The sequence below is a fragment of the Symphalangus syndactylus genome, chromosome 5 (assembly GCF_028878055.3).
Source record: "Symphalangus syndactylus isolate Jambi chromosome 5, NHGRI_mSymSyn1-v2.1_pri, whole genome shotgun sequence".
Classification (NCBI taxonomy): domain Eukaryota; kingdom Metazoa; phylum Chordata; class Mammalia; order Primates; family Hylobatidae; genus Symphalangus; species Symphalangus syndactylus.
In genome coordinates this window covers 5,967,587-5,994,849 of record NC_072427.2, presented here as the reverse complement: position 1 = coordinate 5,994,849, position 27,263 = coordinate 5,967,587, and the positions used below count along the sequence as shown (strand labels likewise).

Sequence of the window (27,263 nt, the reverse complement as noted above, 5' to 3'; positions counted from 1 at the left end):
AACCATAAAAACCCTAGAAGAAAACCTAGGCAATACCATTCAGGACATAGGCATGGGCAAGGACTTCATGTCTAAAACACCAAAAGCAATGGCAACAAAAGCCAAAACTGACAAATGGGATCTAATTGAACTAAAGAGCTTCTGCACAGCAAAAGAAACTACCAGCAGAGTGAACAGGCAACCTACAGAATGGGAGAAAAATTTTGCAATCCACTCATCTGACAAAGGGCTAATATCCAGAATCTACAAAGAACTCAAACAAATTTACAAGAAAAAAAACAAACAACCCCATCAAAAAGTGGGCGAAGAATATGAACAGACACTTCTCAAAAGAAGACATTTATGCAGCCAACAGATACATGAAAAAATGCTCATCATCACTGGCCATCAGAGAAATGCAAATCAAAACCACAATGAGATATCATCTCACACCAGTTAGAATGGTGATCATTAAAAAGTCAGGAAACAACAGGTGCTGGAGAGGATGTGGAGAAATAAGAACACTTTTACACTGTTGGTGGGACTGTAAACTAGTTCAACCATTGTGGAAGACAGTGTGGTGATTCCTCAGGGATCTAGAGCTAGAAATACCATTTGACCCAGCCATTCCATTACTGGGTATATACCCAGAGAAACATAAATCATGCTGCTATAAAGACACATGCACACGTATGTTTATTGTGGCACTACTCACAATGGCAAAGACTTGGAACTAATCCAAATGTCCAACAATGATAGACTGGATTAAGAAAACGTGGCACATATACACCATGGAATACTATGCAGCCATAAAAGATGAGTTCATGTCCTTTGTAGAGACATGGATGAAGCTGGAAACCATCATTCTCAGCATACTATTGCAAGGACAAAAAACCAAACTCCACATGTTCTCAATCATAGGTGGGAATTGAACAATAACACCTGGACACAGGAAGGGGAACATCACACACCGGGGCCTGTTGTGGGGTAGTGGGAGGGAGGAGGGATAGCATTAGGAGATATACCTACTGTAAATGATGAGTTAATGGGTGCAGCACACCAACATGGCACGTGTATACATATGTAACAAACCTGCACGTTGTGCCCATGTACCCTAGAACTTAAAGTATAACAAAAAAATATATATATAAAAAAATAAATAAATAAATAAAAATAAAAATGAGCCAGCGATAACCACAAAAAAAATTCTGGAAGCCAAATTATCATGTCTTGGTAAAAAGATATTTTACATAATTGATGTTCACTTCAAAATCTCCTCTTAGACTATAACAATTCAGATTACTACTGGATTCTAAGTTTCAAGAAAGCACAAAGACTGTGGCCCCTTTACTTCAACATTTTATCTTTATACCTTTAACTTATTTTTTTTGAATTATTGCACTAGCCAGAACTTCCACAGTAATGCTGAATAAAAATTATGACAGTAAAGAAAAAAAAATAAAAATGAAAGATGAAAATATTAGCAGTGTTTTCTCTAAGTGGTGAATTTTTAATTTTAATTTGCTCTTTATACTTTGTCTATTTTCCAAATTTTCAACTAATACCACTTTTCATATTCAGAAAAAAGTTATCGAAAGAAGCAAGAGATTATAGTTGAAAAGTCAGTAGATATTTCATTTGTTTATTAACTAATTCAGAGATAAGAGAAAAACTCAACCCTGAATTTGTTTACACTGTTTTACATTATGCTGAGGATTGTTGTTAGAATTTACATTAAACCTGTGAAAATAGGCTTGTTCTCAAGTGGTGGTTCCTAAATCTTTTTAGGGGGAAGGGGTCCACCTACTAGTTTGAGAATCTGCAGAAAGTTACGGACTCTGATGTGAAACTCACCTCTCAGGTTAAGAATCTGATTATGATTGACAACATATTTAAGACTCTAATCCTTGACACAAATCATCATATTCTATTCTTAAATTTTTATGGTTTTACATATGTTACTATGTGAGCAAATGTCTTATTAATACAAATATCTGAAGGGTAAAAATCAAATGTCCAAGAGCAATTTTAAAGAAACTATAAGAGAAACACGTTAGGTGCCGTGGCTCGTCTTTAACCCCAGCACTTTGGGAGGCTGAGGCAGGAGGATTGCTTGAGCCCAGAAGTTTGAGACCAGATTGGACAACACAGTGAGACCCTGTCTCCACAAAACATTTAAATTAAAAAAAAATTAAGAAAGAGAAATAATAACATACTTTGATTACTTATCTTACCTTTTCTCTCAATTGGAAATATAGAAGCAATGCAAGGCACTGTGCAGCCATGTGAGATAACAATTTATCTGAATTTTGGAACATACAGATCTACAGGAAAACAAATACAATTAACCACTATTGCTGAATGTTCTTAAAATTTTATTTTAAATATCAAGATCTTTAAAAAAACACATGGCTTACTAATTGAGAATCGACTTTGGCTGATTCTAAGAGAATTTTAATTACATCTCTGTATTGCTCCTTTGCATGGAACTCAGTTTTGACAGATAGTATCCGGGTTGTCATCACTTTGATCACTGTTAACTGAAGGAGCATTACTTCTCTGGAACTGCTCATCTGAGAGTTGGTCTTCAAACATGCAGATGCTACAGCAATGGGAGCCACACCGACAGAGATGGGCTGATGCCTTCCCTGGGTACTATAGGTGTTTGCCCATACTAAGGAGGTGGCTGTAAAGCAATCTTGATCTGAAACTGCTGGGTTGAGATAAAAGATGCAATCATGGCTGTCATTCTCAAGTGTGGCTCCAAGAAGTACCTTCTTGTATAACTGTTCTAAAACTTCACAGAAAACTTTCATTTTGACTTCCAAAATGTATCTTATAAGAAGGTCGACAACTCCAAGTTGTAAACATTAAATCTCAGAAGTGCAATGAATCTCCAAGGCGTTTCTTCAGTGAAACCTAAAATAGGAAAAGTAATTTAAAAATTCTAAGTGCTATATGCTTATCACAAGAGAAAGCAACTGTTTCCACTTAATCACTAAGTCTCTCAAGTTAAAGGGGATGCTGACTGCTTAATTTCTAAAATGGAAAATTGTAACAGGAACATTATTTCAAGACCGTAATAATGAAATGTATGCTTTCCACACAGATTTGAGAGCATAAAATTAGGTTTAATTTTAATGCAGCAGAAACCTGAGCTTTCCTCTAACAGTTTTCAATGGCTATCAGGGTTTCTTAACTTTGGCACTATTAATATTTGGAGCCAGATAACTTTGTAGTGGGGAGCTGTTTTGTGTATTGTAAGATGTTTGGCAACATTCCTGACCTCTACCTTCTACATGCCCAAAGCACTTCCCACCTGACCTGCCAGATTTTGACAACCAAACAATGTCTGCAGACATAGTCAAATGTCCCCTGGGGGACAAAATCCCTCCAGTTGAGAACCACGGAGCTAATTCGAATTCATTAACCTTCACCTCCAATTTATAGATAAAATTTTAGTTAGACTGCTATATGGTCAAACTAGATTATGGCTATTGCTGATGAAATTCCAAGTTAAAATGGATCAACATCAGAAGCAGCAAGTAGTTACTATAGAGTATGGCAAGGAAAAACTTAAGACTTTGGCATAAGCAAAAGAGATTACTGAATATCATGACAATGGAATGCTGGAGCCTCTGGGAACAATCTGACCCTGGGAAGGAGGGAGGTTTTGCTCCTTTCATTGCCTTTGAGATATTTCACACCTCAAATAATTCTTGTCCACAGATCTGTGAACAACTGTCTGATAAAGAGGCAACCCTCTCCGCAGTGGGAAAAATCAGTTTTGCTTCCATCTGTAAACTCTTTAACATTCCTTCACCCTACATAGATTCATGGTTTTCTTACTGCTCCTTTTAACAGGTTGTGCCTAGTTCCCTTAGTAATAAAGCAAATAAAATCTTTGATATGTGGTCATTTTATATGGGTTGTGATTTTGCGCTCTTGAAATTTACCCTTTAACAAAATTACAGACTTCTCTGCCCTGACCCATTTATAGACACACTTCCCATCTTCAACTTCCAAAAGACTTCGAAGTCTACCACTTACACTGGGTCTTCCATCTACAATATGGCCACTAGCCTAGTCTTGGTCTTATACTGGGTCTTCCATCTACAATATGGCCACTAGCCTAGTCTTGGTCTTATACTGGGTCTCCCATCTACAATATGGCCCACTAGCCTAGTCTTGATCTTATACTGGGTCTTCCATCTACAATATGGCCCACTGGCCTAGTCTTGGTCTTATGCTGGGTCTTCCGTCTACACTATGGCCCACTAGCCTAGTCTTGGTCTTATACTGGGTCTTCTGTCTACACTATGGCCCACTAGCCTAGTCTTGGTCTTTAATGGCTGGCTTCTTCCCCTGATTTAGCCTGAATTTCAATTGTTGATTACTCCACAACACAAAGCTGCCCTGTTTTAGTCCTTTCATGGATAAATAAATATTAAGCAATCTCTAGATTTTAAAGTTATGAATGAAACTTTTGATAAGTTTTCTCTGAATCACACTTTCAACCTGTGGTATGCATCCCATATGATTTATTAATACAAATTGTTGGTAATGTTGTTCCATCTGACAGTGTTATACTTTATCTCAGCCCTGTGTGCTCTCAGAAGGCCAGAATGGATAAGCACCATACTCTTTTTTATTCCAAGAAACGGTTAACCAGAAAGGACCAACCCACTGTCTACAATTCCCAAATAGGACCTACTTCTACCTTTCCTCAGTGACTCCCTTGTTTTATTAATCCCTACCTTTTCTCCTTCCTCTTCAAGAGGTTTCCCATTATGAACATTCTCCCTATTGCAACTGCCTGAACAAAATAATCTCCTTAATTGCCTGATACATCGTCTGTCACACATCAGAAATTAGTCTTCATATTCCATCTCAAAGTCTAATTCCACTGCACTTTATATTTTAGTTATAATAACATTTCTTTTCAAACTACTGACACTGTAAGACAGAATATTTTGTTTTAATTACTATCACATGCTCAACTCTTTTAGTAAAAATTTCAGCAACAAATGGGATTATTTTTATTTAAATGCTATAGCAATAAAAATACTCCAATAATATTCCTATGGGTCACTAAGTCCTTAAATTTTACCAAAATGAGAATGAAATTGCTATCTGACCTAGTTTCAACCCACAAAAAGGTCAATTTCATATGGCTCAATCATTTTAGCGCACCAACCAAGGTGAATGCCAGTAAATAAATATTCCAGGGGGTAGATGGGCTGTTTTCTCTCATGGTGGGACCCAGATTCTTTGGTAAGAGTGATTGTGAGAAATTAGACTGAAAGGTTTTAAACTTTAAGAAATACAGATTCAAAATGAGCCTTTAGAGACGAGGAAAAAAAAAAAGCATTGGGGTTATGAGAGGAAGAAATAAACTGTTTCTTCCACTATCCTCTTACAACATGCTTCTGACCATAGATGTGTGAGGATTTCTCCCCACCAGCCAGCAAGCAAGCAAAGCAACTCTGCATAGACCACTACCTGGGCATCCTCCAATTCAATTCTACATTATCTACCTGGAGATACCATCAGATCACACAGATTGAAGACTGAGCCACAATTCTAATGCCAATTGCAAGCCCCAGAATGTTCCACCTATGCTTCTGATCAACTGGCTCTAAATTGGAGTTTCCCCAACTTCCCCTTTGGGTTTGATTAACATGTTACAGCAGCTCACAGAACTCAGGAAAACATAAGCATAAATTCTTCCCTTCCCCTACTCGACTGGCTAAAGACAAAAGAAGCCCACCCTGGCTCCAAATCCTATCATTACAGTTCATGGCTGTCACTCTAGTGGAAGGAGAAGCATGGGAAAGCGTGGCTTTATCAAATTATATGGATGCTAAAAGTTGGGGATTACACCTAGGTAGCAAAGGAAAGCTCACAGTAAGCCATCGCCTCTGGAGGAAAAGTATGCAAAGCAGCACCAGTGCCCACGTAAGATCAGAGACGTCTGACACTCTAAGATTGGACTCCAAAGGGGAACACCCCAGGGGGATCCCCTGGACCTCAATCTCTACAAAGGGGATGCCCTTGGCAGAGGTTCTGAGGTCTAGTACTAAACTCTCCTTAGAACTTTCTCTCGCAGTTGCAATGCTGTTTGGCCCCAATATTGTTTGGAATCTGGGGTTTGCTGTTGAATGGGAAAGTGGGATGGTGTTGCATGTATCCAGGCTTTTGTGCTGCTGTTCTGAGCAGGGGGCCTGGTTAAGGTGTGATGCTCTCGTTTGGAACTGTTTGGCCCCAGTGTCCTTTGGAGTCTGGGGAGGTTTGGCCTTTAAAAATCAAACTGCCATGGAAAATGCTTTACTCGAAATTTTGGTTCACAGTCTTCACTGGATTATCTATTGCGGCAAACAAAGTAAAACCGGCGAGCTTGTATTGCTATCTCATGGCTAGGGTTCCAAGCTATTGGATCTTCGTTCGTGTATGTGTATACATGTCTAGATGTGTTTATTTGTATGTACACTTATTGTTATATGTTGTGTTTACCGAACTGACTTATAAGAGTGCTCATACATTAACTAAGTCTAAGCAATTTTTAAGTTCATGTGACTTAAGTATAACTTTACTAAATAAGTTGGCTTTAAAATTATTGGTAAAATAAAAACAGAAATGCCTTCAGAACTGTCAGCATACATTTTTTGTCTGGTTTTATGTTTGTCTTTGCTAGATATTTTGAGATGTCAGTGTTTGGCATAGAAGATTATAAAACTACAAACCCAGCCAAAACAAAATGATCTTGGTTTGCGTGCCTTTTTTTCTTAACAAATCAGAGAAATCTGTGAAAGGAAAATATCTTGGGCCCCCAAAATCACTAAGCTAAAGGGAAAATTCAAGCTGGGAACTGCTTAGGGCAAATCTGCGTCCCATTTTATTCAAAGTTATCCTTCTGCTCATTGAGATAAATGCATATCTGACTGCCTCCTTTAGAAAGGCTAATCAGAAACTCAAGAGAATGCAACTGTTTGTCTCTCACCTACCTGTGACCTGGAAGCCTCCTCTCCGCTTAGAGTTGTCACACCTTTCCGGACTGAACCAATGTTCATTTTACATATCTTGATTGATGTCTCATGTCTCCCTTGTTAAAACTGAAAGAACTGAGCACAGTGAATGGGATAAATGTTTTAGGTAAACTTTTTGTGTAAATTAAATGCTTTGAGTTATTTTTGATGCTCATTTAATATCTGGGTCATTTCCAATAAAGAAAGGGTTGTGATATGGGGAAGTATGTTTCTAAATTGTGGAACTGTTTTTGTCTATAAATGCCCACTTCTGATGATTCAGGATTTCTTGCTTTTTGGGGTTTCACACAAGTTTTAGGTTACTAAGAATTCAAGTTAACACATAATTCTGTAAACAAAATGTGCCAAAAAGTTTGTATTACTAGTGAGAAAAATAATAATTTTGTCTAATTCAGAAGTTATCTAAAAGTTAGTTCAGATTACAGATTTGAAAAGGTTATTTATGAAATATCATAGTAAGAAACCAGTAAGTAGTGGAAAAACATGTGGAAAAAGTTTATATAATAAAATATTCTTTAAAACCTGATAGAGAATTGGAGACATCTGGCTAATTAATGTTTTCAGTTAAAGCTCTTAGTCTTGATTAAAATAAAGTAAGTAATGTAAAGAAATGTAGCCGGGTGCAGTGGCTCACACCTGTAATCCCAGCACCTTGGGAGGCTGAGGCAGGCGGATCATGAGGTCAGGAGATTGAGCCCATCCCGGCCAAAATGGTAAAACCCTGTCTCTGCTAAAAATACAAAAATTAGCCGGGCATGGTGGCCTGCGCCTGTACTCCCAGCTACTTGGGAGGCTGAGGCAGGAGAATCGCTTGAGCCCAGGAGGCAGAGGTTGCAGTGAGCCAAGATCACACCACTTCACTCCAGCCTGGCAATAGAGGGAGACTCTGTCTCAAAAACAAAACAAAACAACAACAACAGAAAAAGCATTGGCAGTTTGGCAATTCTTTAATATAGTTAAGCCTGAAGCCAGATTTAGTGTGGAGCCAAATTTCACATATGTGCTCGCATTGCTTCACACTGTGTTTACTGTTTTGCATGGATAGTGCTGGCAATGAAGTACTTATATAGGTCACGTGCCTAGAGTGAATTTCTTGATTGCACAGGATGTATAATGATATTGGTGAACTTAAAGAAACTAAATTCTGTAATAGTAATACAATATTCATTATGTGGGTTTTTTGGAGCCCTGGGTAACACTGTAGCCTCCAGGATAGACTCAGTGGGAAAATTTAGGGTTGGTTTTCTGCTTGTTTGTGCTTCTAGCTTTCATTCGTTTGCTGTTTATTCTCCTCAGGGCTTTGCTCGTGTATGCATATATATAAAACCATGATTTTTTTAAGTTCCTAAGTAGAAGGCTTTTATTTGGTTCTGTGGATATTCTGTTTCCTATGTGTTTCTAGAAAGTCATCATTTGTCCCATTTATCTGGAATTCCTAGGCTACCTTTGTTGGGCCTGCAGGAATTAATGGAGCACACCAGCTTTTTAATCTTAAACTAACTTTTTTGGAGTTTAGGCTTCCTGATACTTTAAGTGTCTTGATTATACTTTTGTAAATAGAATTTGAGTCATATTTCTCACTCTGCCTAATTTCTCCAAAATTTGAAGCTATTTGTGAATATTCTTAATTCATGGGAATGTGTTTGTTTGCATTACAGTTGACTAGGGTCACTAGGGCTGGTCAGGGAGAAAGAGCCCAGAAATCTGGCATGCCAGCAAAAGGGCAAGAATTTCTTAGTAGTCAGACTCTGTTCTCTCTCAATTTGTGCAAACTGGTTAAATGAAAGGTAAATGTCACTGTTTATCCCCTCTATAAAGTTTTAATTAATACAAAAGGAATTCTGAGGCTGGTCTTAAGCTGTAGTGAATCTGGTGTGCTCTGTGTCTTCCTGTATTGTTCTGTCATAAAGAGGGGTACCCTAGGATAAAATGCATGTGTAGGGCCCCCAAAGCCCACTATTCAAGATGGCCCAGCAAATTGGTCAGTCATGTCCTTGGGAGCTTGACCTTGTAACTATGTGGCTGTACTTTCTCTTTTCACAACAGTGGCCCGGGTTTAGGGTTCAATTCCTGGCTCAGGGAATGAATCCTTTATCTTCTGTGTATTTATATGTGTTGTGTGTATAATATAAAAGAGCTTTAATTAGCTGGTTAATAATAAGAGTTTAAATCAAATATTTTGTCAGAAAAGTAAAAAGTGTAATGCCTTTCATTTAGTTCATGTGACTTAAGTAATCTCTGGGAAATAAAGATAGTTTTTAAAGATTATTGGTAAAATAAAAATATCTTCACAAATATAAACATTTGGTCTAAATTATGCAGATCAGATATTAGGTTTGCTAAATGCTTTAAGGTCACAAACTGCTTCTTTGACTTTTAAAAATTGCTTAATTTATTCTGGAGCATTAGGTTCTAGATAAGTCTTGGGGACATGTGAAATTAGCCATGCCCTCTAGCTATGCAAAGAAGGTTTTATATAAGAAAGGATCTTGTATGATAAATTCTTGTCCTAAAGTAAAATAACTGCTTGTTTAAAAGAGGGGCGTTTAGGACAAGTCAGAAAGTCCAAGCATGTGATAGATGGTCTGTGTAAGTCATGAAACAATTTATGAAAAAGAATTTATGCAAGAAATGTTGTACAATTTAAAGGTGATTATGTCTCCTAAATGCTTTGTAAATGCCACTATGACTCTTAACTGTACAATTTGCCTGTTTTACAGCTAGGTAGGGCCTGGGACATGTGGAGTTAGATGCTAGAGTCAGACTTTATCTGCATTTCTTTCTGGGTTCTAGGCTCCTCCACATCTAGTACTTAGTTAAAACCCCAAACTTATCAAGGTTTTCACCAAAAGTAAAAGTTGCTAAGAGTTAACAATGTAACAGGTAACTGAGACTACTGAAGAAACAGTTTTACATGCAAGGTGTGTAAGAAAAGTGAAAGTTGTTGTTGGTAAAACACTATATAAGAAAGCATAGGAATGTACATTTTTGCCTAAAGGGTTAAACCACAGAAATAACCAAATTTCCTTGTATAAAGCTGCTAACCCAAGTAGAACAAGAATTAAGTACCAAGAAAATACTTTTTGTCAGATTTTCATGTTAAATCAGCTGATACTGAAATTGTTTTAGATATACATTTTGAATGAACTCCACGATCTAAGTCAATTTACCTATGATAACCCATCAGTTACCAGTGCTATGCACCTAATGTAGAGAAACAACTGGTATTCAAGAGGATATAAGTCTAATGTTAATTAAGCATGGACTCATGGAGAACCAGGATGGCCACCTTGTCCTTTCTGAGTCCTTAAAGCTTTTATTATTAAAAGTTCTGCATTCCATGACTCATCATAGAAAAGATAAAATGATCCAAATTGAATATATTGGTGTGGTGGCTTATAAATTACTGAAATAGTTTATAGCCAATGTTTGGGCCCATATTCCTGGGAAAACAATCAAAGCTTCAGGTACATTTGGTCACCTGATGGGCCATTTAAACATTTTATAAAGGGATTTTATTCAATTATTATTTTCAATGCATGTTTTCTGGTTATATAAAAGCTCTCCCATGCAAGAGGGCTCATGTTATAAAACTAAGTCATTACACCACAGTGTATTTTCACCAGGTACAGAAAACTTTTTATGGTTTGCTGAGGACAATCAACCCCTTCACAAATCTAGAGCCTAAAGATTAGATCTTCTGAGAACATTGGAGAAAGATTGTCCTTGCCATCCACAGTGCAGCAAAACTTTGGAACCCTGAACTTTGGGTTCATAATCTCACAACTGAGGAGGGTCCCTCCACACTCTTGGAACTGTACACCCATAGGAACCCTTAAGGTAAAGCTAACCAAGGAAGTCGCTCCCCAGAAGAACATGGCATCCTTGATGTGAACAGCTTTTCCCAAGACCACAGATCAAGACTTCTACTATTATGAGACTCTTATCTTTGAATATTTTTTGCTTATGCCTCCAAGAACAATAGAAATGAAAAGGGGGTCTGTTGTATGCACTTATGGGGTACACTTTTATTTGTGAAGGATTTTGCAGCCAGCCTCATATGAATAAACTTATACTTCGACAGATAAAAGATGAAGGTCCAATGCAGGTGAGAAACTTTAATGGTACACACATTGCCTCATAATCAGTCAGAAACAGAACATTGGTTCACTCCTCTTAACCCCATATCACCAGTTAAAGAGAACATTGCTAGGAGGTCTTCAATCTTCTAGAAGGGCATCATTTGTTAGGTCCTTTTTCCATGGCCCTTTTCCATTGCAAAAGAAGCAATGATTAGAAATGTTTCCCTCATGAGGCCGGGCGCGGTGGCTCACGCTTGTAATCCCAGCACTTTGGGAGGCCGAGGCGGGCAGATCACGAGGTCAGGAGATTGAGACCACGGTGAAACCCCGTCTCTACTAAAAATACAAAAAAAAAAATTAGCCGGGCGTGGTGGCAGGCACCTGTAGTCCCAGCTACTCGGAGAGGCTGAGGCAGGAGAATGGCGTGAACCCGGGAGGCGGAGCTTGCAGTGAGCCGAGATTGCGCCACTGCACTCCAACCTGGGCGACAGAGCGAGACTCCGTCTCAAAAAAAAAAAAAAAAAAAAAAAAAAAAAAGAAATGTTTCCCTCATGATAGGCTGTATAACAGATTCTTCTCTAAAGGCTACAGTTACATAACAGACTTTAAATTCTCTTGTTAAAATTATGATAGAATTGGCTGAACAGAGAAGTATCTGTGCAGCTGCTGGCACTTGTGGCCTATGGAGAAATACATCAAATGAAAAGTATAGAGATTCATCGTAGGGGATTAACAAAGAGATTGCTTGGTTAAATGAGCAGGCTCTTTATCTAGCTCATACTTTGATCTATTTGATTTTAGGTGGTTTGGTTTATGGGAACCCCAGGGAAGAAGCATACTCCAAACTCTTGGTATTATCCTCCTGATAGTCATAACAATAGTCTCAGCCAGGCATGGTAGCTCATACCTTTAATCCCAGCACTTTGGGAGGCCAAGGCGGGCAGATCACCTGAGGTCAGGAGTTTAAGACCAGCCTGGCCAACATGATAAACCCTGTCTCTACTAAAAATACAAAATTGGCCAGGCATGGTGGCACATGCCTGTAATTCCAGCTGCTCAGGAGGCTGAGGTGGGAGAATCACTTGAACCCAGGAGGCGGAAGTTACAGTGAGCCAAGATTGTGCCATTGCACTCCAGCCTGGGTGAAAAGAGCAAAACTCTGTCTCAAAAAAAAAAAAAAAAAAAAATAATAGTTTCCCTTGTGCGCTGTATTCTCTCAAAGGTTTTAAATGGTTGCACGCAGCCATTTCTAGAATGTCAAATGGTTTCTCTTCAACTGGAATGACAAGGGCTGAAAGAAATGTGTGAACATGAGGACACCATAACCTATGAATCATGCACTGAGACCAGAAACCCAAAATGAAGGTAACTGAGAGTTGTGCTAAGGCCCTAAGTTTTGGTCACACTCTCACCTAAGTGAGAACCTGACCAGAAAGGGAGAATTTTTTAAAACAAAATTATAGGAGGCCATTGTTTTGGACTAACTCATGCACTAGGCCCTAACAGACCAAACCAAACCAAACCAAAATGGAGTTGCTTGCATTAAGGCGTTAAGGAAACACATAGATCCTAGAACAGACTAGGTTTTGTTTTTCTTCTGCAAATCTCTAGAAAACATTCCTGGCAGCATAGGTATCCACTCCCTGAAGTTTCCATTAAATCTTTCAACCAAATTCATTTCCTCTCGCCTAGAAACCATCAAGCTTCGGATGATCATGCAACAAAGGTTCCAGCCACTTCCAGACACCACTCCTGGCCATCAAGGAGCTACCTTGCCTCCACCAGACAGAGTGGGGCGAGAGTTCCGTGATTCCCAACAGGTAGGGACTGTGCCCCAAGCCAGCATAAAGCAGTTGCAGAAGATAGACCACTGGTCCCTCTGCCTCCATAAAGATTTATGGGGATCACGTCTTTCTGGGGAGAAATGAGGTAGAATAGGGTCTGGAGGCAGGAACATAAGGCTAATTCACACTGACTTCCTAGAACTAAATCAAATGGAAACATTTAATCTATGAAATATCCTCTCCATTTACACAGGGCGTACACTAAGTGACTTTACTTCACCCTCTTCATTTACATAGGGCGTACACCAAGTAATCAATGGAAACCTCTAGAGGGTATGTAAACCTCAGAAAATTCTGTAACGGGGCTCTTGAGCCCCTATGCTTGGCCCACTCCCACCCTGTGGGGTGCACTTTCGTTTTCAATAAATCTCTGCTTTTGTTGCTTCATTCTTTCTTTGCTTTGTTTGTATGTTTTGTGTGTCTTTCCTTGCTTCGTTTGTGCTTTCTTTGTTCAAGACGCCAAGAACCTGGACACTCATCAACTGATAACACTTTTGGATTTTTACGAAGGCTTCCTTACTCAGGCATGGTTAATTAAATCACTGGCCCTTGGTGATAAACTCAACCTTGAGTCCCTCTCCCCTTCCTGAGACTGGGGGTAGGGCTGAAAGTTCTAACTCTGAGCACAGGGCTGGTTCCCTCCCCGCAGCGAGCACTTCATCCTGTAGCCATCTAGATGGTCCAAAAAAATCACCTCATTAACATAAGCTGGGGTGTGTGAAAAGCGTTTATTATAAATAACAGAACACTCTGCCTTTTACCTTTAGTGCTCTGAAGCTGTCTTGAGCTGCTTCAGGAACCCAGGACAAAAGGCCATATATATACTTTAACAAAAGATCAACTTATTGTTCTAGTCTCATAGGAAATAATAGGCTTAAAGGAGATGGGCCTGGAATCTTAGATGGAAATCAAAAAATATTCCTGTTAGCAATACAGGTCACAAATGCCAAGGGGCCAGGCGGCTAATCAATGAGTGACGACAACAGGTGCTAGGCTGTTTCTATTGTGATCAAGCATAAACTCCTCTTAATTACACTGTCTTCAAAATAAATGTCTGTGGGTAGCCCACTGGAATTGAAAACTGTAGTTTGTGTGTGTTTTTTAAAGCAATTGTGGTATTAAAGGAAAAGACAAATCCTTAAGAAAACAAACCAGGGGATTTAACTGACCACCATTTTTTCTGAAGTGGATGCTCTGAGGTTTGCACGTCTCGTTCTGCATTATCATGCTGGCCTGGGGGAATGTGTACTCTTCAGACAACAAGCTTTTAAGAGACACCAACAAACCCAAGAGTCTGAGGGAGGGTGCACAGGATGCTGACAGGCTCTGAGGCCATCTATATGATAAATGAGCGACTTCTCTAGCCTGGAAACAAACAATTGGAGCAGTCTTACTAGGTAAGTGAAGGAGCAGTGCTTCTCTTAAGTGTTTTCTCTTGGCAGAGAAGCTGAAATCCCACACCAAGTGGCCTAAGGGTTACCCATATTAAGTATAAAACTTGTCTGAAGCCTCTATTTTTTAAGTTCTGTAAACTATTTGAATTTTGCATTCTATGCCTAATAAAACCATGTGTTTATTAATATAAAATAACATACTTCCCACCCCTCTTCACATAAAATTGCTGTGTTAGGAATATGAATCGTTAAACTTTATTGAGTACCTACTATGTACCAGATACTGCTCTGAGTGAGTTTTACAACTTTATGGGGCGGGGGGGTGGTGCTTAATTATCATACCCATTTTACAGATAAGAAAACTAAGACAGAGAGATGTTATGTCACAGGGCTTCAGGGGCAGAGTCAGGATGTGAAGCCAGAAAATCTAATATCAGAGTCTGCGCCCTTCACCACTCCACCAAAGCACTCTTCAAACTTCCACTGGTGCTCCAAAAGCCCAGGACAAGAGTTCAACATTGGACTTCAAATTAAATAGTAACTCCTACAGCTTAACTGTTCACACTGTAAAACAATAGTGCTCAGAATCATTTTCACATGCTATGCAACATCTAAAATCAAGGTCAATTACTATGCAATTTCCCAATATAAACTAAGATTAATTTTTTCAAAAGATACTCAGCAACTACAGGTTGAAATGTTAATCAGGATAGCGATTTGACTGAATTTTTTAAATTGTATAGTCAACCCTCGGTATCTGTGGGGGATTGGTTCCAAAATCCACCAAGGATACCAAAATCCATGAATGCTTAAATGCTTAACTCCCTGGCAAAAAATGGTATAATATTTGCATATAAACTGTGCACATCCTGCCATATACTTTAAATCATCTCTAGATTACTTATAATACCTAACACAATGTAAGTGATGTGTAAATAGTTGTTACACTGTATTGTTTTGATTTGTATTATTTTTATTATTGTATTGTTATTTTTTATTTTTTCTGAATTTTTTTTACCTGAGGTTGGTTGAATCTGTGGATGTGGAAGCCGTGGATCCAGAGGGCCGACTACAGTTCCATTTAAGCCCCGGAATCAACAGGCCAGCATGGTCATCAGACCTTCAGGGGTCTCTGATTTCGGTTAATGATCATGAATCTCGTGAGATCAAATGTTGTTGGTAGTGCTGCTGTCAGTGACATGGGTTTCTGGAATTGTGAGTTTATGAACAAAACAAAGAGCAGTCGTCCCTCAGGATCCGTGGGAGATTTGCTCCAGGACTCTCTGAGGGTACCAAAATCTACAGATGCTCAAGTCCCATATATAAAATGGTGTAGCATTTGCATATAATCTACACACATCCTCCTAGGTATTTTAGGTGATCTCAAGATTACTTAAAATATTTGACACAGCACATTGTAAATGCTACGTAAATATTTGTTACACTGTATGGTTTAGAAAATAATGACAAGGGCCGGGCGCAGTGGCTCACACTTGTAATCCCAGCACTTTGGGAGGCCGAGGCGGGCGGATCACGAGGTCAGGAGATTGAGACCACGGTGAAACCCCGTCTCTACTAAAAATACAAAAAAAATTAGCCGGGCATGGTGGCGGGCGCCTGTAGTCCCAGCTACTCGGAGAGGCTGAGGCAGGAGAATGGCGTGAACCCAGGAGGCGGAGCTTGCAGTGAGCCGAGATTGCACCACCGCACTCCAGCCTGGGTGACAGAGCGAGACTCCGTCTCAAAAAAAAAAAAAAAAAAAAGAAAAAAGAAAAGAAAATAATGACAAGAAGAAAAATCCATACATGTTCAGTGCCAACTTTGAGGACAGGGCTGGTTCCCCTGGCAGCCAGCACTCCATGCTGTAGCCAAAGTTTTTCCCCAATTCCCTAACTGGGGTTGGTTGAATCCAGGGAAGCAGAACCTACTGGAATGGAATCCGTGGATATGGAAGGCTGACCGTACTTTTTGTGGCTATACCAAACCCGGCAAGCTCCTCGTGAAAAATCAACTATCCACTGTTCCTCCTCGGGCATCAACAGTTCATCAACATTAAAGGCACTGTGAATAAGGGTGACTATGACCTTGATTTTACTTTCTCTAAAATAATTCCAACCTTTTACAAAAATTAACCCCAAATGGGTCATGGCTGTAAACTTCAAACTTTTAGAAAAAAAATGTAGGAAAAATCTTAGCCATCTGAAGCTAGTCAAAGAGTTCTCAGACTTGACCATAAAAGCATGATCCACAAATGTAAAAACTGATAAACCAGAACTCAGCAAAATTTAAAACGTGCTCTGCAAAAAACCCTAAGAAGATGAGAAGACAAGCTACAGACTTAAAGAAAAATATTTGCAAAGCACATGACTAGTATCTAGAATATATAAAGAACTCCCAAAACTCAACATTAAAAAAAAAATTCAATTACAAAATGGATCAGACATGCACAGACATCCTCCAAAGAGGATATAAAGATGGCAAATAATCACACAGAAAGATGCTTAACCATATTAGCCATTACAGAAATATGAATTAACACTACAGTGAACTACCACTACTAGAAGAGCTAAAAACGACTCCAAGTGCTGGGGAGGATGCTGAGAAACTACATCTCTCCTCCACTGCTGGTGAGAATGAAAAATGGCACATCCTTTTTGGAAAACAATTTGTGGTTATCTTTAAAAAGATATGTCTATGTTTGAATTCAGAACACAAAAATAATCTATTTTCATGGTCAATATTAAAAGTAAAAAAAATTACCAGTTTTCTTTATATGATGTGGCTACTACATAGACTAATAGACTGGGAAAGTCAATAGTAGGCCTTCCCCTAATTCAACAATAGGTTCAAATCTGACCACAGCCCAAGAGACTACTTAATCTATTTTGCTCCATTAATGAAGATGCAGTGACACTTGACGCAGAAGTTGAGGCACCCCAAACCGAGGCTGTCTTCCAAGATTCTGGTTCCCTCCACCAATCAAAACTGCATTTTTGACAGAAAAAATAAAATGGGTCTGGTTAGACAAGAGCACCTTCCTTCCCCATTAAAACAAGTAGGGCAGATATCTTCCAACAGCATGCCATGTGCCAGTATCTTCCCTTTAGTTCCATTCTTCCCTCTCCTCAGTGCCCCAATAGGCTCCAGGAGATTTGGAGTGGGAGGGGCAGAAGGCAGGCTGGACTTTCAAGCTCCAGGAACTGCCAGCTCTCTTTACCTTCAGGGCTAAAGCGGGTGCTGGAGGTTACTGGCCTCCGAGTGCTACACCATCCTTCCTTTTCCTCAAAACAATGGTACTCAAACTGTGTCATGCACTTGACAAGTTTATGAAAGCAGACTGCAGGGCCCTACCCTAGGAGTTTCCCATAAGATAGTTCTGGGGTGGGGCCCAGTAATTTGTATTTCTAACAAGTTTCCAGGTTACTTCTGAGATAGTGAGAATACAAACTCTGTCACGTTTGTAAATTGTCTTCCTATTAAACTCTTGTCTTAGGACTCTGAAACAGGCCAGATTTTTTTGGCATGAAGGAAAAGCCTGGCAATCAAGTTATAGATAAAAGACTTAATGCTTAAAAGCATTTTTCTGTCAAAGTGATATACTGGTAACAGCCTGATGATACAGAAGCTAGAAATTATTTAGATAGTGAGGGTAAGAGTCCTCGGCAAGGTTTCCCTTTTAATAAAAAGCAGCCCCCAAATCATTTCTTTTCTAACAAAAAGCGGCCTGAAAAATCAAGCTGCAAGCGTAGATACGCAAGTAAAAGCTTGCATAGGTGAATGCCGGCAGCTGTGCCAATGGGAAAGGGCTACCTGGGGACCAGGCACAGATAAGAATGTAACAAAGAGGAAGCCTGCTGCAATTGGTTAAATCCAAGATGACCAAAAACTTGACTGAATGCACACTCTTGGCTGCATTATGCCCCTATTACCATAAAACTTCCCTGGGGAAACCACCCACTCCCTGCCACGTACCTGAAGCCATGACAGCTCCAGATTAACCACATTTAGTCAAGAAAAGGGTGGCGCCCTGATTCAGGGAACTGCCCGCCCATTTCCTGGAAACACTCTCCTTTTATCACAGAATATTTGTGCCTTCATCATGCCTATCTGCCTAGGGAGCCCTGACCACATTACACGCCTCTTTTGAGCACATCCACGCTCCTCTTTTGAGTGTGTACTTGCTTTCACTCTGCAACAAACCTTCTACATTTTCACCGTGGTCTCCCTTTCCAATTCTTTTGTGCAGAGAAGCGAAGAGCCTGACCTGGCCTGCTGGCAACAGTATCTTTCTCAAGCAGCTCTAGTATGTGACACTCCAAAGGCAAATCTTTTCTTTTAAACATAGCACAGATTCATGCTGGACATTAGAATCATAACGTGTTCATACTAGAAAAAATCTCAGAGATAATTTAGAGATAATTATCAAACTGTAGCATCAGAATTACCTGGAAGGCTTATTAGAACACAAATGGCTGGGCCCACTTTGGAGATTCTGATTTAGTGGGTCTGGGGAGGGCCCAAGAATTGAACCAGGGACTACACCTTGAGAACCACTGCGCAATCTACTTGATTTATTGATGAGGAATCTGAGCTCCTTAGGTTTTTATATGCTAATGCTAAGCATTTTTTAAATAAGTGGAAACTCGCCAATGTATCAATATGAATGATACTTTTCTACACTTAATTGCTAAATTATGACTATGTTTTAAGTGGTACTTCAGAATGAAATATTTCACTGAAAGGTTTTCCTTAGTCTTCCCCTTTTCCAGTCTATGCCTTGTCCCTTTTCCATCTGCCCCCACAAACCCGCCACCAGTGGCAGGGTAGCGTTTAGGAACCGTCTATAGATGTGATACTGTCTAGATTTTACTAAACTCCTAAATTCTGTACACAGACAAGATCTGATTTTTCAATTGATAAAATGAGATTATCTATCTACCTCAGCCAAGTAGCATACTCAAAGATTTGCAAAAATTAAATGGCTTATATGTGAAAACACCTGTACAACTCAAGTAGGAAGATGTCAATATGTCTTTATTTATTAACCTTGAAAGATTCCTTCCAGCCTCTGGGCCTTGATACAATGCTTCTCCTTCCACCCACTTGCCCTTTTGTTTTAGGCTTAAATATGACTTTCTTTGGCAGGGTAGGTCCTCCGGTGATACTCTGTCTTCCAGCTCTGGTGCCCTGTCTTACAGAATGTGTCACAATTATACTTTAACGATTTGTGCAATGATTTGTATGATTTAGAGTTGTCTGCTTGGTTCTTCCCTAGCTCCTAGCACAGCATTTGATACACAGTAGGTACTTGTATTTGTGGAATACATTCCTGGCTGAAGATTAATTTAGTAGTGTATATGTATCAATCCTAAAATCAGTCCCAAAGTATATTTTAGTACCATTTTGATCTCAAAAAACTTTAAAAACACCATGTAATATTTTAAGTTGTGAATTTTAAATTATAATAAAAATGTAGCATCAAAGAATTATAAACAGTAGTATCCATAGCAGGGATTAAGTTCTGAGCTCATTCAGTCTTTACCGTATGACACATCTGACAACGTACTTGACAGAAGCAACACACATTGAGGTACCACCTTAAAATGGCTGTGGTAGAGTACCATAGAAGACCAAAATCCCTTAAATTACCAGGGCAACAACTATAAAGAACTCAAAAGCCTCCAGTTAGCTTCCTTTCTTTCAGCATTCTTTTTGCTGTGATGACCAAGGTCTGAAATACAGTTTCTCTACCCAGCCCCATCTCCTTTTCTGCCAGGTACAGCTGAACTAAGTTGGGCTAACAAGCCAGATGATGGGCTCCAAACTGTGCTGCATCTGTCTTTACGGTGGCCCTCTTTATTACACCAAGATCCCCAGACACCACCTGCAGGCCCAGAACAGTGCCTACTGTCAACTAGAACATAAACTGCTCATTCTCTCCACCACCAAGTGCTTTATGGGCCAGGACACAGCCTCCTGGGCAGTGGTCCTTGACCCTGGAATCTGACCTTGACACTGACATCACTGGAACATTAGGAAAAAAATCCATGAGCCTTGGACTCCCTGGAGACCAGCTAAATTAGAATTGCTGCAGTGGGGCTGGGGCATTTTTCCAATGATAAAGTCTTTTTCTACTCAAGAAATAAACTCAATTCTGACTGAGTCAGGATTTCATGAATCAAGCTTCATAAATACTTATCCCAAATTATTTCACTTACATGTTGTAAGATGTTCCCATTTTTGTGAGTTTTATATTATTAACTAAGTTAATGGGAAATGAAGTATATCTGTTAAACCCTAATCAATATTAACTTGTTAAAAATATTCCGCAATCTAAACTGCTTTTACATCAATGAAAAGTTATAAAAATTAGCAAATCTGATAGCACCAATTCAATAAAGCAATTTAAAATTATCTAGTAGCACATTCTGTGAAACTTTGACAATATGATGTTACTTGGCTATGATATAATCATGTACTTCAATAATTTGAAAATGTTTGTTTAACTCAAAGGCAGGATTTTAAATGAAAAACAAATGGCCAGAAATACAAATAACTAGGAATTAGGAGACAACTCTGTTTCTAGGCTCTTCACCAACAAGTTCTTAGGCCCCCGTCTCTCTACTTAACTACCATTTAGCAAATACACCATATGAATTGCACGGGTGCTGAGTCTGCTATAAGAATGAATATGTTCTCCACGACAATTTACATATTTATTCATTTCTCTCTCCCTATTTTCCTTCTTTTTGTGAGTTCAAAACTTCTTGACTCTATAATCAGTAAATGTTATAAAACTGAACTTGTACATTATATTTGAACTGTTAAAAAACAAAATTTGAGGCTGGGTGCAGTGGCTCACACCTGTAATCCCAGCACTCTGGGAGGCCGAGGCAGGTGGATCACCTGAGGTCCGAGGTTCGAGACCAGCCTGGCCAACGTGGTAAAACCCCATCTCCACTAAAAATACAAAAATTAGCTTGGTGTGGTGGAGTGTGCCTGTAGTCCCAGGTACTCGGGAGGCTGGGGCAGAAGAACTGCTTGAATCTGGGAGGCGGAGGTTGCAGTGAGCCAAGATCACACCACTGTACTCCAGCCTGGGCGACAGAAGGAGACTCTGTCTCAAAAACAAAAACAAACAAAATTTGAACAAATTTAAAGATGTAAATGGCTTTTATTAGCAATTCATGAATCTGGCAGCATCTCAACTAAAAATTTAGAAAAGTTGTTCTGATTAGCTGAGCAGAGGTGGGCTGAAAAGGGTTGAAGAAGCAAAAAGAGAATAAAAGACAGACTGGTCATTTCAAAGTTACTTTCCTTATAGAGACAAAATGGAGGAGAGACTTCTTTATCATGCTGGCTCAGGTAAATCAGGCCTCCTTGACTACTGGCTGTGTATCTTCCGGATTTTTTGACAACTGGCCCATTTCTAAGTTGTTTGATTACGTGGCAGCTAGCACCAGCAACTCCATTCTGATTTGGCCTGGTCTGTTGGGCCTAGAGCAGGGGTTTAATCTAAAACAATGACTTCCTATACATTTCATTTAACAACACTAATAAAATACCTCTTTTATTTTATTTGTTTACATTGGAGTCCTGCTGTTAAGAAAAAAAAAGAAAAAACGGAGAAATCATGGTAGAATTGAAAGACCGAAAGCTACTAAAAATTGATAGCATTTAATAGTCCTGAATAAGTTGTTTCTAAGTATAATTCAGCTACCAATTTCAAGGAGAAATGGAAATTTAAAAAGTTGAAATTACGAAATATGATTGCTGGGAAGTATAATGGGACAAAAATAAAAAAGCTGAATCTATCTTCACTGCCACTACTGCACTTCTACTCTGGACAGCTGCAACCGATCCCTTCCAAAGTGGTTGCATCCTGGCCCACCCTACACCCACTTCCTTCTGAAAAACCAATCCACTTTTCTTAGGATACAGTCTAAACTCCTAAACAAGGCTTACCAAGGCCCTTCAAGATCTGACTCTCCGCGTCTTCTCACCTCTATGCCCCACCCTCCAGTCTCATTACCAGTCATTTTCCCACCACTCTGCTTCAGCTACCCTAGCCTTCTTTCTGGCAGTTCTTGTAAACAGCAAAGCATATTCTAGCACCAGAGGCCTTGCATTTCTAATTCTCTCTGCTGGCAAAATTCTCTCCCTAGATCTTGGCATGGCTGGCTCTTTGTCATTCAGATCGCTGCTCAAATGTCACTTCCTCAGAGACCTTTCATATCTGTCTTAGTCCGTTTCCTGTTCCTTATAAAATAATTCCTAAAACTCGGTAATTTATAAAGAAATTTATTGTCTAGTTTTGGAGGCTGGGAAGTCTAAGACTGACGGACCACATCTGGTGTCAGGAGACAGCACTGCAAAGTATCACGTGGCCAGGGGGCTGAGCAGGCTCACGTGTTGTCAAGTCTCTCCTTAAAAAGTCACCAGTTCTACCTCCATGATAACCCATTAATCCATGAATAGATTAATCCACTCGTGAAGACAGAACCCTCATGATCCAACCACCTCTTAAAGACTCTACCTCTCAGTACTGCCACATTGGGGATTAAATTTCAACATGAGTTTTGAAGGGGACAGATATTCACACCATAGCACTACCTAATAAAGCCCATCACGTCCTGGTCAAAATCGATTCCACCATTCTGCTTGATTTTCCTCATATAACCCATCCCTATCTGATAATTTTGTGTTTGTCTCCCCGAAATCACGATCTTGTTCACTGTTGTCTCCCCAAGGACTAGAACAGTGGCCAGTAAACACTTGCTAGATGAATAAAGTGCTTAACAAACGTCTTGATCAGTCTATCTCGCATTTTCCCCACGACCCCTCTCCATTCATTCACAGGAACCCGCCAACGTTGCTATCCTTTCAGGAAACTCCTTGGATCGGCATTGCTATCCCAAAGAGAGTCCCTTCTCCCACTTCAGGCTAGGCATTGCCAGCCTGGAAGCTAACGGGGTCTCAAGGACCGACAGCGGCGCCAAGACCAGGCACTTGCGTCTGAGAAGCGCTGAACAGGGGCGGAGAAACTGGGCACCGCTCTACTCGCTTCCTGGAGCCTGCCGCCCTCCCAACCTTAAGCCCTGAACCAGGCTCTCATTTGGCCGCACTCGTGCCTCCCCTGCTGCCAGCATGGCGGTCGGTCCCGGTTACCTGCCTGGAATCTAGCTCAGGCGAACTCTCTTCACGCCGCCATTTGAGGGAACACAAATGCCCGCTCTGGGCCACCGTAGTTCACAGAAAGTACAAGCTGGCACCTCCTCCCGCATGCGCAGAGACCGCCTTCGGCGTAGAGTGTCTCTTAGCAACGGCTTTGAGTCCCTCCGCCAGGGGCGGAGCCTCGGAAGCCACCACGGGGAAGCCGTAGGGGGAAGTGAGTGAGACCAATCGGAGACGAATGTCTGCCCCGTTCGGCACGCCTCCCTTAACTGTCGCGAACGCAAAGGCAACTTTACGGCAGGCAGAGGGCGGGGGCTGCCCGGGGTAAGGAGGAGAGAAGGAAGCAACCAACCAACCAAGTCGTCCCCACTCCCCCCACCCCCACCCATCCCGGACCTGGTTTACGGCTCCAGGCTCAGGCTCCACTGCGGCCGCTGATTGGTTGTTGAAGGCTTGGTCCCATCCCAGTGACCCCAAAGTGCTGGAGGGAGGGGGCGGGGGTGGCCCAGTGCAAAGTGCATCCCGAAAGCCCCCTGTCCGGAGACCCCACGGCTGGCACTTCGGGCCCCGTATGACCTGAGACCTCGCCGTCCCGAGACCTCCTGGGTCCCTCCGTAGCTGGAAGCCTCCGGCCCGGAGCGCGGCAGCCCCCTGCTCCGAGCCCTGGACCGGGACTGCCCCCCCCCACCCGAGCCAGGACTTCCTCCCTGCCTCCCTGCACCCCTGCCCCAAGGCTGCCCGGCCGCCGGGATCGCCACCTCCTGCCTTCTCGGCTGTTCGGATGTTCGCCGGGCTGGGGCCGTGAGGCACCGTGGAGGATCAGGAACACCAGGGTCCGGCCCTGCCTGGGGTATTTCTTCAATGGAGAAGTTGGTGAGTGTAGAGGAGGCTGAAAGGAGGAAGAGAAGCAGCAGCTGAGGAGACAGGTAAAGTCCTTTACTTCCCCCGAGGGGAAGAGTGCTGGCTGGGAGGGTAGGAGGGAGGAAAATCTCTGCTTTTTCTTGCCTGCCCTTGCCACTCTCCAGCCCCTTTCCTGAGCTCCCCCTTCTTCACAGCCTCCCCCCCCACCCCTGAGGCACTACACCACTCACTGGTTTCTGTTTTTCTAGGTTTGAGCTGGCTGAAGAAGACGCGAAAGCAGGAAGGGGTCTGCCCACCTATCAGAGAAGCAGAAGGCACAGTGCCTCTGACTAGCATCGTCTATAAAGGTAATGAGCCAGCCCTCCCCTCCCCCATTATTTATTCCTGGCCCCTACCTCATTAAGCAGTGGTTTATTTTCAGGGTGGTTGCCTGGGAATGCAACCTTTCCTAACCCCCCCCACCCCCACCCCCAGTTTCCCAGGAAAAACAAAAACATTACCCGTGCCTGATACTTAACATTTTACAACTTCTCTACCCAGGAACGTATTTTCCCACTTTCTCTCTGTACAGTGTATTTCTGTGTTTTTCATTATCTTTTGGTACACTGTGCCATTTACTCTGCTCTGAGGCTTTGAGACCTTTTTGTAGCTATCCTCCCTTCCTTACTCTCATAGGAATTCCTCAATTCCTTGTTAATTGCTTGTTAATTCTGAATGACTTTCTTTTTTAATTAAACCACAATTTACTGTTTTCCCCCTTACTCTTTCCTATCACCTTTCTTCTACCTGCATCAGAAAAATCTTTTGAGTTATCTAACTGACAACGATTTGGTAGAGAAAGGTAAATTATTGGCCTGAGATTTATGAGTTTCAGAAAATAGTTTGATTTTATTTCCTACTAGAAAGCCAACCTCTGTATCTTAAGAGTGTGAATGGTATGAAGGCAACATTATTACCCTGAAGCACTTAGGCGTAATTAACTCTTTGGGATTTCTGTGTGTTTGTGTGTGACAAATGTGGATGGGCTTTGAAACTTATAAAGATACAATGTTTCTTACACCTCAGATTTTCTAGAAGAACTTTTAAAAATTTACACAATATATTATTAATAGTTTGACTCAGGAATTTAAAAACAAAGGAACCTTTTGGTGTGTTTACATATCTGGGTCTTAATTTTAGCACTCTATAAAAAAGATTTCTCATTTTAAAACCTTCACATAGAGTTTGCTGGATTGAAATTTAAGCATCTAATTCATGTGATCACATTTCTGCTGCCATATTTTGTTGCTGCGTCTGAAAATGCTCTGAAAGTAAACTTAGGACGTTAGTGTAATTCCTAAAGAGGGGATATAAGCATGGAAATTATACAAGGTTTAATTCCAAAATTTGCCAAATGAATGACTTTTGTAACATCCAGTAGCAAAAGTATAAAGTGATTTGTTAATCTGAGTTATTTTAATATCCCAGATTGTTTAGGGAATTTTTGTTAAAAGGAAATGTTTAAAATAGCAGAAATTAATATTTTTGATTTCCTATGTTCCACTGGACTTTCTGCCCTCCACAAAAAGAAATTAGTATCTTTACTGATTCTGTTAATTCTTAAGACATAGCTAAAGAGATAAAGACATAGCTTTTAAGGGGATCTAAGGTATGCATATTCTTGAGACATGGAACTGCATGCCAAAAGAAGAGATTCTAAGGAATAGGATTTAGAATCAGTATCTACCAATGACTGTTCCCTGGTGGAAACTTAGGGCAGCTTTTGTATGTATATGTAGGGAATCAGGAGTACTTGACTACATCATTTCAGTAAAAGCTAAGTGGAAATCTTTAAAGGCTACTTTTTATTATGTAAGTATGGAAGTTGCCAGGGAGATGGCCTAATGATTACTTCAGAACTTTTAAAAAATGCTAAAATATTTGAAGTATGTTTTAAAGATCAAAATGAAGTACGGTGTTTTGTATTCAAGCTTCTCAGTCAAATATTTTTTCAGCTTTAGATTTAACTCTAGGATGCTTTCATTTCTAAGGAGTAGTTTCACCTGAGATGATAAGAGAGGAAGTCTGTGGCTAGTTCAGCATATAAGGTAAGAGAGGATAAGGCTTTACTCTGGCTCTCAGCCAGTTCATTCTCATTGCTTAAATAATATTTCATGGATCATCTCATCTTATAATAGTTTTTCTAAGATTAGGGAATATATATAAATCGTCATCATCTGTCATGTTTCTAATATCAGAATGACTGAGAGTATTTGGTCTAGATTATACCAGGCATTTAGAATATTTAATTTGGGTATTTATTTACCAACATGGCTAGTTAGGTAGCTTACATTTTTTTAACCTGGCAGTTAGCTTTGTATTCTATTGCCAATCATGTGGCCTAAAAAAAATCCAATTTATTTGGTCACCAAATATAGATTTATAATCACATAGGGAGAATAATTGATTTTAATTGAAGATATGCAATGATGCATCTTTAGTATACTGTGTCCAGTACTTACATTCTTTACACATAAAGTGATGTCATTGACAATTATTTAATACTGTGACACATACAGTATCTTTAATTTGTTCACATTTAACCTTGGTGACATAGAGATACACACCATCCCTAAAAAGTCTAAAGCCAGATATTATTCATATTGGCATATCTATTACCTGACTTTCAGCCTTCCACTTCATAATCAACTGAATGCACTCCTTACATAGGATGATTGTCTCTTTTCTTGCAAACTTCCTGGGAACTGCCACATGAGGCTGCAAAGATGGTGTTGGCAGACCTAGGTTAATAAGATAATATTGACAGGACCTCATCGTTATAATACTTGTGATTTAAGCTTTGAGTTGGGTCTGGATAAGTGAATTCTAAAATTTCTTCTGTTG

The 27,263-nt window shown here is 40.3% G+C and overlaps 2 protein-coding genes and 1 long non-coding RNA gene across 19 annotated transcripts in view; 2 read left to right on the top strand and 1 right to left on the bottom strand.

Moving 5' to 3' along the window:
• The window catches only part of LINS1 (lines homolog 1), a 33,668-nt gene extending 8,970 nt beyond the window's left edge, over positions 1–24,698 (bottom strand). For 3 of the 17 annotated variants that reach the window (XM_063640043.1, XM_063640058.1, XM_063640057.1), the window contains exons 1-5: positions 23,916–24,017; positions 23,514–23,788; positions 6,984–7,100; positions 2,397–2,898; positions 2,214–2,303 (exon numbers count right to left, since the gene is read on the bottom strand). In XM_063640043.1, coding sequence (XP_063496113.1) covers positions 2,214–2,303; positions 2,397–2,795 — 489 coding nt within the window. In that variant the 5' untranslated portion in view covers positions 2,796–2,898; positions 6,984–7,100; positions 23,514–23,788; positions 23,916–24,017. Of the gene's footprint in view, positions 1–2,213; positions 2,304–2,396; positions 2,899–6,983; positions 7,101–15,363; positions 15,553–17,105; positions 23,789–23,915 lie in introns of those variants that run through there. The other 14 variants (XM_063640047.1, XM_063640049.1, XM_063640045.1 and 11 more) reach the window with 14 other exon arrangements.
• On the top strand, positions 10,431–12,928 carry LOC134736756 (uncharacterized). The gene is made up of 3 exons (XR_010120983.1): positions 10,431–11,133; positions 12,330–12,472; positions 12,800–12,928. It is a non-coding gene; the product is annotated as an uncharacterized lncRNA (long non-coding RNA).
• ASB7 (ankyrin repeat and SOCS box containing 7) overlaps positions 23,925–27,263 on the top strand; it is a 51,260-nt gene continuing 47,921 nt past the window's right edge. Inside the window, exons 1-2 of the mRNA XM_055277065.2 lie at positions 23,925–24,445; positions 24,629–24,727. The gene's annotated coding sequence lies outside the window, so the exon portion shown is untranslated. The remainder of the gene's footprint in view (positions 24,446–24,628; positions 24,728–27,263) is intronic.